General features: G+C 39.8%; 1 protein-coding gene across 1 annotated transcript in view; it reads right to left on the bottom strand.

Moving 5' to 3' along the window:
- Positions 1-5,821: 5,821 nt before the first annotated feature.
- MCCC2 (methylcrotonyl-CoA carboxylase subunit 2) overlaps positions 5,822-10,387 on the bottom strand; it is a 37,336-nt gene continuing 32,770 nt past the window's right edge. Inside the window, exon 17 of the mRNA XM_080372021.1 lies at positions 5,822-6,048. Coding sequence (XP_080228147.1) covers positions 5,931-6,048 — 118 coding nt within the window. The 3' untranslated portion in view covers positions 5,822-5,930. The remainder of the gene's footprint in view (positions 6,049-10,387) is intronic.

The following is a 10,387-nucleotide window of genomic DNA, read 5'->3' as shown; positions in this document are numbered from 1 at the left end:
CCCTGACATGACAGTTGTGGGGACAAGGAGGCAGTGAGCAGGGTCCCTGTAAGGAGGCTCAGCTCTCAGCTCTGCAGTGGCACAAGGATGTTCCTGCCCTCCAGCCAATGGCACCAGGAGCTGGGCTGTGTCTCCCTAGGTGAAGGCTGGATCGTCTGGAGAAAGAGTAATTTGGAAAACCTTGTTAGCAAAACCTTTCTAGCAGGTTGTTTGTAAGGGAGCTAGAAACAGCCTGAAAAGGCAAATCAATGTGAGCAAAAAAGAAAAAGAACTGTTTAAAGAAAATTAAAAAGTCTCAGGGACGTACTGTTCCAAACAGGTAGGCAGTGTTTAAAGGGACCAAGAGGACTGTGGCTTAACAAGTAATTTTCAATGGCACAATTTTGTTTGAGGCAAGAAAAAGACTCCAGTCTCTTCAATGATCATGTTGCTTGCCTCCAGAGCTACATGTTCACTTCTTGTCTCCCACACATGCCTAATGATCATCACATCCAGCAAAGGTCTCATTTGTAATTGCCATTCGGAGTAGAGATCCTCTGTGTGTTTGTACGAATCCTCCAGCCTCATTTTGCCACAGGGAAGACTAACATGTCAGACACCAAGCTGGTGGCAAACCACTCATAGTGAATCCCACATCCCAGGCTGGAGCAAAAAATGCAGCAATGTGAAGTACTGGAAAGGATGGGCTTGCCGGAGTGAAGTTTCTTAGAGCAGAGAAATAACGCGGGCTAAGAAAAGCACAACACTTCATACGGAGAGGCAGATATATAGCAGCATCTGTGAAGCCTGACCAAAAATTCAAGCTGTATTTTATAGTACAAGGATTACTCATGCAGTGTTGAAAACACCACAGAGATGCTCAGAAAACATCACTGTTTTCTTTCCAATTTGCACTTCTACTAGAAAGCTGAATTTGTCAGTTTCCCAGTAAAATTATTGTTGAATGTGGAGGCAATCACACATTTCTGTTTCCAAAAGTCATTTTACTTGGCTACAGACACTCTGAGAACCATGCATTTCTGTGGCTTTTACTGCCTGTATTACACTGTCTCCACAAATATCACTGTCCCCTGCTGCATATTCAGCTGTTCTTTGTCTCCAGCACTAGAGGGTAAAAAAAGTCATAGGATGCAGGATAGCTGAATATTAAATGAAAGTGTCAGAAGCTACCATGTCAAGGAGCAGAACAGGGCCAAGGTATAAAAATGCAAAATCACTGTTTATCACTACAGAAAGGCAGGTGCTTTTTGACAGCATCAGTAGCCAGTCACAAGGCACCTGGCTATGAAATTAGGGGTCTGTGCCAGTACAGAGCTCATGTCCAGATAAATCTACACAAAATGCTGTCAGACCTCAGACAGTCTGTTGTAGCTATGCATTAATTCAAGCTTGTCAAAGTTAACTTTTTCCATAAAAATGTTAGTGCAGATGAGGCATGAACAAGACACAGCCAATGTGCATTAACATCTGTACATCAAATGGGTAATTTTTGAATGTGTACATGGTATATACGTCTTGTAATCACACCCCACTCTTCCACCACAATCAATTAATTGAATGTACTTCTAAAAGCAGGAAAATAATGGGGGTTTCTGTTGATGCTGATATCAAAATAATGGAGTATCCATTGAGCAGTTTTGATGCATTTATGTGTTCTAGTTTTGGCTTGATGTAGACGTAGGGTCGGCAGGATTTTATGACTACTAGACCACAGAGATTAGTGTGAAACATTTGTTCAAGTGCTCTACTGAATCAGAGACATGAAAGTGGACATCCGGCTTTAAGTGGATACTTTAAGGCTTTGCTGAAAAGCAGCAGGCTTTTATAAGTGCTTTGTTGAATTGCCTTAATTTATAAACCTCAGTTTAGAAAAAAAAAAGTTAATATAGTATACCATCATTAGTTTTCCGAATCAAGACATTTCTTTGGCTGAAATTTAGAACAGTGAAGAAAATCTGAGATAAATCAGGGTTCTGCCACATTTGAAGCAATAATAGAGTCCAGAGGCATACTTGAAAGATATCATCTGTTTCAGCAGGAGATACCAAATCATCCTGATGAGTAACAGATTGGAAAAATGCCATCTAAATAAAAGATGGGTTCTTACAAGAACAGCACATACACAGATGTCAACACAAACACTGAGGCTACAAATCCCCATTAAACTAACCCCAGAATGGGTGGAAGAAGAGTGGGAGCAGGCGCCCAGTGGCTTCTCTGAAATTACATTTATAGCCTCACCATTTCTGCAGCCCGGCAGGCTATTGCCAGAGGCTGTTCATAGCCACATTTCAGCCTTGGAAGCAGGCATGCAAGCGTCACAATGATCGTGTACCAGAGGCTCTGCCCTTGATGTTTGTTACACAAACTGCCACCAGTTTTGGTTGGTGGCTGGATTGTGGCTCTCAGTGGTTCCCAGCACCTTTCTAGTGCCATGAGAATAAACACAAAAAGGGCAATAGGTAGGTTTTCATGATCCATTCTGAATTCACCATCTCAGCCCAGGTAATCTGGGAAGCACCCTTGGTCCTGCTGCAGCAGGTCCTAGCAACAGGATGAGCAGCTTAGCCTACCTCATTCACAGCTTTCCACTTCCTCTATCAAAGCCTTGGAAAACACCCTCAAGGTCATAGTATCATCCTTTTTTAACTCCTTGTACTCAAATGTTGATCTCTTTTAAATAGGCCATGTCCAGCTACCAAAAAGAGCTGGAACTAGGTAACCTCTTAGCCTTGCCACTGCTCTGAGGCAGGAGGGAGGCATACAGCTGAAAGAGCAATCGCTGAGGTGAGAGCAGATGGGAGAAGAAAGGAACCCTGGCAGCCTAGAGCACCAAGTTCAAAGAGCTGGTCCACCACAGCTTGTACACTCAATATGGCAAAACCTTTTTCCTTGTTCCTCAACTTCTGCATGAAAAGTCAGTTCACCCCAAGTATCATCCTTTCTGCTAGGTAAAGAGGTTAATGGTTGTGAACTGCTCCAATACTACAGTGAATAGGCAACATGTAATGGAGACAGGTAGGACAAATCTCAAAGTAAGACACCCACAGCTCTTACATTGCTTCTCCCATCAGGAATCTTAGGCCTTTGCAGTGGCAGCTACCTTTTATTTACATTTATGTAAGATTTCTTTTCATCAAACATCCAAAAGACATCCTGCTGGTAGAGAAATGGCAATGGGAAGTGAGAAAGAATATGCAATGCAGTCCATGCCATATAAACCCAAGTGAAAGTGTAGCAGTGTAGCTGCCACTGCAAGGGCGTAAGAATCCTGACAGCAGAGGCAACCTGAGCTGTGGGGTGACTATTTCAGGACAGTATAAATGTTATCTACCAACATCACCAAATGGTATGAGCACAGGGTTCAACTCCTCACTCCTGGTGGGTCTGCAGAGAACGAGGTGTTTCAAGTAAACTTCTTGGTGGCAAGAGGCCATCTCTGCCATCAGAGTGACATCACGCACAACAGGCATTGCACAGTCAGTGCCTACATATGAAGCACAGCACGTTAACCTGCAAAAGCTTTTCCAAAATAGTCGGTCTGCTATGCAGTGGGGGAATAAATCACTAGTGGTTCCTTGAATTGTTCCTCTGCAGTCAAGGTCCCACGCTGTAACCTCCTCTAAGCAGAGTGTGTCGACAGGATGCCAATCCTGTGCTGATTAATTTCTTTTAAGAAGTTTACAAAAGGTAAATACTATTAAGGCAGAATGTTCTTACTTATTCAGAGGTGCATCTTGACTTGGCTTGCACACATACTTAGTGGAAGAAATTTTGACAACCGCAAATAACTGTCCTTTCAGACACAACAAGCAATAGGGAGTTACCATTCTCAGAAGCATGAACCTTCCCAAACCTACTTCCATTATCTGTAGCCCAAGATTATCTGTTACAGTCTTCAACTCAGAATGATTTCATTGCCAGTCTCACTGAAAGAGTATATTCCAAGTAAATATTATTTTGATCAGTTTTCTTAGCAGAAAAAGGCAGTAGTCCTTACAGCTTTGGGAGTAACAGAATGGGGAAAATCACCCCACATAATTTAGAGCAGAAGGACAACAGGTGCCTGAACTGATCAACTCAATACTGACTGTTTCTTTTTACTGGAAACCATAGCAATCATTTCAGGGTCTGAAACCTTTTTTCTCCCTGGGTATATTTTATACATACCTATTCAAAAGTAGGGTATTTTTAAAGGCATTTCAGAAGTCCAGCAACCATAAATAATGTTGCTGTTCTTTTGGGATAAAGAAATCCCAGGGCCATGCCCAACGTGTTTACAAATTCATGTAGTGAGACACGAACAAGAATCAGTGGTACAAAAACACAGCTCTGTCCCTAGTTGCCATTTACTGTGGTATTTTAAACTACTGCTCTCTGCTAAATATATATTTCATGTACCAAGAACATGCATGTGAGTATGACAGTGAGAATACATGTGTGCAGACCTACAGAAATAATGTTTCTAGTGGTGCAAAGCACACCAGATTTTGGATAGGTTTCTTCTCAGTAAAGTGAGAGAGAAATCTGGTCTCTTAGGTGCAATGTAGAGGTGTACCAGAGACCCCACAGCTTAACATATGCTGGGCTGTCTGTATTCTGCATTGCAAATCCACATTCCAAAGATTTACTTAATTTTCACTTTTACATCTGCCTGTGACACAAGTGAGAGGGCTAGTAGCTAGCAGACCTTCCTTCCACCTGCCGAGTCCGAGGGTAACTCCTCCGCCACACAAGTCTAGGAAGATTACAGTACTAGCATATCTTCCAGGATAACTACTCATACTAGCCATCTTTCTTCTCCCCACAGACCAGCACCGGATAGGACCTCCATCCATGTATATTAACTCCTCTTGGATGTGATTCTCAGTGAAGAATATTTCTACCAATGGTTATCTGGGCATCTTTAGGGCAAAACTAGGTAAAATCACTTCCTAGTCCCAGCTAGGACAGTATTTGCCTCCTTATTCTAGGCACACTACATGCCAAGCATTTAGTTTCTATACAGTGCAATGTTTCTAAAGAGAATAAATGAAATGGCAGACACTGAATTCTTGACAAATATTACACTGCAAAATCTATGATAAATAAATAAGATTAACAAAAGCACTTCAGTATCTCAATAGCCCTAAAGTGAGTGAGGTTCAGGCATGTGCTCCAGGTGAAGCATTGATCCATGTGGGAAGAATGCTGTGTCTTTCTGAAACTGTAATTGCCACAGGGATCACACAGCATGATGTTGAAACACCTTTGTATCCAAGCCCCGTCCTCAGAAGCACTCTCCGCAACCTCCAGCTCCCACAGATATCAGCATATGTTCCCCAGCTCTTCCAGAAAACACTATGCATCCATCAGATTCTCTTGTTGTTTTGACTTCAGGGAACCACACAGAAGAGCAATGTTTTTTTGGATGAAAGCTAGAGAAAGGCCAAAATGCCCCCAGCGGCATGAAATCTGCAATTTCATGCTGTCTTGAACTCCCTGGCTGCCCTTACAGCACTTAACTTCTGTAAAAATTATTTACTAGCAAATGTGGATTTTTTTCTTTCTTGGATTGCAAAAATGTTTTGCATTTATAGGAGACATAGAAGAATTAAAAGAAATAAAGGAGCTGATAAGCAAAAATACGTAGCTTATTTTGAAGATTCTTTTATATAAGAAATAGTATCAGTGGTTTCTTGTCAAACATTAAATATAATGCTAGAAGTTGCAGTGTATTCATGCAATGCAGAGTTATACAAGTACTTTAAGTGACTGATCTCAAATCACTAACAACCGCTGAAGCACTGAAAACAAATAATTACCACTTTTCCATTAAAAATAGCATTGTACAAATCTTTATTTTTTAACCACCTCAGCATTGTAGTTAGTTTGTTCTCCAGCCCCAATTAAAATATACAGAGGTAATTCTGATAAATGTGCATTTAAGTTTACATCCTGAAAACTCCAAATTCTGTCTTCTTCGTAGGTGCATTTAATGCTGCACTGAGACTGAGGCCCAAAACTAGTCTTGTGTCAGCTGGATCAATAATTCCGTCATCCCATAGTCTAGGAAAAAGAAACAACAAACCAAATCAGTAGTAATAAGGAAATTAACATATACAAAGGGTAGATTTTAAAGCACATGAAACTGGAAATAGTGGTACTAGAGAGAGTGGACTATAGAGCTAAATTATACTTGAAGCCATGGAGTTAATTCACCTTAACCATCAATGCAATTGTATTACTCTGTGGAATTTGTCTTCTGGAACTAAGTATAAATTTTGGATAAATTAAGAATGTCATGTCTACATATTTTAGATGAGATTCTTCATACTTTCAGCATGAAATCATTGCCTTAGATAGAAGAATCCCTCTTTCTTTTTTTAATATTCACATGGCAAATGACCTTTTGTCCATGACCTATATTCTTCTATCAAGATACATTATTCAGGTTAGTTCAGCTGCCAGATGAGGATGATACAAGTGCTTATTCTTTCATCATTAAAAGACCCAGAGTAAATTTCAAGTATTTCCAGTGTTGGTTGTGTTTACTTTTTTCTGAAGTCCATTTCTAAACAACTGTAAGAAAATACCCTCCTTAACCCAGCCCTAAAGGCAATTAAATTATGAATGAGCAATTACCAAATTCCCAAGTCCCCAAAATCACAAACACTTGTAAAGAGTCTCTTTGATATTATAAAAAAATTAAAGTATTTGTGGCTTCAGTTCTCAATGACAGCTCCATCCTACCCAAAACAAAATCTATGTCAAAACCCCCAGTAAGCCACAAAACTGAAAATACTGCATAACTACTACCTCCCCAGCAAGATAAACAAGATACCACATTGCTCATTCACAACCCAGTCTCACTTAAATAAGCATGCATTTTAATCAGGGTCTGGAAAAATTATGCAGTGTCTCTGGTTAAGACAGTGATGCTCCTCTTCCATCCCATCTTTTCCCAGAGATACTTATTTTGCATTATTTTTTGAACTTCAGTGTTGGCTAATGTTAAATTTTCCACAGAAAAAGTATTTAAAAATGCAAGAAAGGGTCATGAATATGCAGCTAAGACTGACTCTACCAAGAGACAGCACAGCCATTCCTTTCTATTTGAAGTTTCTAGCTGCCAATTTCCTATTGTTTGAGGATTAATGGAAAAAAATCTGTTAGACAGGAGATGATATATTTTGCACTCTTCTTTCAATACTAAATGTGCCAACCTCACCCCCAAAAGGAAAAAAGGACTGCAAACTGTACATAAATACATGCTGATAAACTCAAGGCAGTAGCAGACACTTTTAAGTGTTTTCAATCTTTCCTGTATTTCACCATTTGCTATGAAAGTCACAGATATAAATAACACATAAAATAATAAAAATATGAAGGGATTGACATTGTGTGCTTTTTATTTTCCAACAAGTACACATATCTATCCTAGGATCCACAAAGTGGAACCACAATAAGGGACACCTTAACAAGATGAGGCACAAAAGATCAGACTCACCTTAAGAGCCTGCTCTCCAACTAGCAGAGAGAAAAAAGATACCCAACTCAGAAAGAATATTCTACTATAAATACACCTTATCATAGTACAGCTCCCCAAGTAAAGGAGACTGTTACCCTAAACAGGGCACAAGAGCAACACTGAAATGCAAAAGGAGAAAGGGGTTTGGAGGAGGGAAGACTTCATTGTTAATTGGGCAAAATTATGCTGTTTCTTCTTTGGGACTGAATATAGAAGTTTGATTAAAGAAATTTTGACACCGTGGTAGCTGTGGCACTCACTGACCTGGCTCTGCATATCGACTTTTTTTAATAAACACTTGCCATTAACTTCTTTAATTATGAAGCACATCGAAACTGAATGAAAGAATTCATATTTCTTAAAAGCATTTAATAAATTTGCTAAGGACCTGGGGAGGGCAGGGATGAACTGAATCCAAAAGATTTACCAGTTTAATGGGGTACCTTCCAAGCTGCAACTTTCTAGTGACTACAACTGTAACAAAAACTTCCAAGCATGAAGTACATTTTATTGGCAGATTGGTTTTTTTTGTAAACGCTCAATTAGCCTATATTGACAATCACAAAGATTTTATGTTCGTGCAAGTCAAGCTGCTTTCATACAGTCACCCCTGGCTTCTGCTTCTCTTTGTTTAAAGAAAACTACATTCTCTACTGGGATGTAACATTAATAATTAAATTATCTATTAAAACACCATTGCTAGAACATGAGTCACAACCACACTCATAAAATATTTGTAACTGAGATCTTGTGAGTAAAAGAAATAAAGTTCCCAAAAATAAAATGCTCATGTAATTTGTAAAGATGCAAACTGCTAAAATCCTTTTAGAAACCTGGAAGCAGATTAATATAACTCATTAAAGAGGGTGCTGCCTAATGACTCATGTTAATTAAGATGGCTCTCTGTGAAAGGTTCTAATCAAATAGCTGATTAAACTTTGATTAGAAAATACAACTGCAGGGAACAGTATTGACATCCTGTACATAAAAGTTATATTTTATAAGAAAAATTATATAAGCGGAGTAAACAGGGAAATTTGCTTGTATTTTAAGATCATTAGGACATTTTCCTTCCCTCTCATTATTACCGCTAAAAGTTTGATTCAAAGCCTAATGAAGCCAACTGGAAGAGTCACAGCAATCTCAAGGGACGTTAGGGGTGAGGCAGACCGGTCCTTAGCAAGAGGACAGCGTGAGGGAGCCTTCAAACTGGCTGCACCCAAGCAGCCACATGGACAGCAGTCTTCCTGCCCATCTATCATTCTTTCCTGTCAGTAACGCAAAGCTGTTTGTTGGACTTTTCTTGTTGGTCTCCTTGGCGGAGGAATCTAGTTAGCATCTGACACAACCAAGGCTGTCCAGGTTCAGTTTCAGCACCCTGACCTTTGGTTGATGGTCAGCTGGCTTTTCTACCGTGCCTGGGACCAGACAGGAAGCATCCCTTAGAGCACAGGGAACAGGTTACTACTTTTCCCTGACCTATAGTGAACACTTGCCAATAAGCAGCTGCTGATGTTGGCTGACAAATGGGTTGGTTCCAAGGTGGACAGTGGCCAAATCCCTCCTCCCTCAAGTACATTACTTGCTGCAAAGACTGTAATCCTACTTCATCTCATTGTTTCTGCTTGGGCAGCCTACTCCCCAGTAATGAAAACTTTTGGGCTATTGGTCTGAGATCTTGCTTAGGAACTAGCAATAAATGAAGGAACAAGGCACACACGATAATAGTGGCAGGAAGGCACGCAATCAGGGCAGAAAAACGCAAAAGCATCTACCACTACACCCAGTTATCTCTACAAGACAGCAGAGAGCAATTGAATGCTCCTAGACAATGCAGACTGTACCTACACGGATCAAACAGAGAGAGAAAACAGCCTGGACTGTCTTGACTTGAGCCAGTCACACACTGTTCTCGCAAGCACTCCTCAGTGAAAAGGGGCGTTTCACTTTCATTGCTTTTAGTCAGATGAACCTCTGAGGGATTCCAGCTCTGACATTTGACTCCCTGTCTCAGCTGGGCTTATTAGCTTCTCAGCCAGCTCACATCTGTGCATATTAAGTTTCCCTTCCAAGCTACAGGCACAATAAGAAGTATGTAACTGCCCTACTTTTTTAAATGAAGGACAGGACACCAGCATTAAGAGCACTTCCTAAGCTAGGCAAACTTAAGCTGTTTATTGAGGTGCTTTCTGGATTTGCAGCCTAACTTCACAAAATGGCCATATATTCTGGAAGCATAGAAAGATAAAAGTTGCTCAGTAGAGACCACAAAGCTGGCGTTACTCAACCTTCAAGTCTCAAAATCACTGGACATTATTATAAATTTAGAATCTGTTTTGATTTTAACCTTAATCTTACATGTAAAACTACTTTCTTGCAGATTAGTAACTTACTGTTGTAAATACTGACAATGGTCCGTTGGTTTCTGGAAGAGGACAAGTTTTCATATCACTAATATACTGAATATATTGAATGTTAAATGCAATTATTTTCAATCTTGAGTACAAAGAGACTATGACTGTGTTACCAGTGAACACATAAAAAAAGCAAATTAAAAAAACCCACAACCATTCATCTCTTCCTCCACGGTAGGGGATTAAGTTTAGATACAGATAGTTTTGACTCGTTTTTTTAAATGTTATTGTATCAGTGAAAAATTCTTCTTAAAATCCAGTTATAAAAGATGACAATATGTGTTTACATTTTTCTTTCCTGCCTCAGGGCACCAGGTTTTGTGACACAAGTACTAGGCTTGATTATTGATGGGTACTAGAAGAGATAGCCAGAAGTTTTTAACAGCTGACACCTTCTTTCAATCTGGGGAAAACACTATGAAATTTAAACAGATTTGAGCTATTAAAAACAAATATCAAAACC

Source organism: Falco punctatus (assembly GCF_963210335.1).
Source record: "Falco punctatus genome assembly, chromosome: Z".
Classification (NCBI taxonomy): Eukaryota; Metazoa; Chordata; class Aves; order Falconiformes; family Falconidae; genus Falco; species Falco punctatus.
The sequence above is the reverse complement of the archived record's forward strand: the minus strand, read 5'-3'. Positions and strand labels throughout refer to the sequence as shown.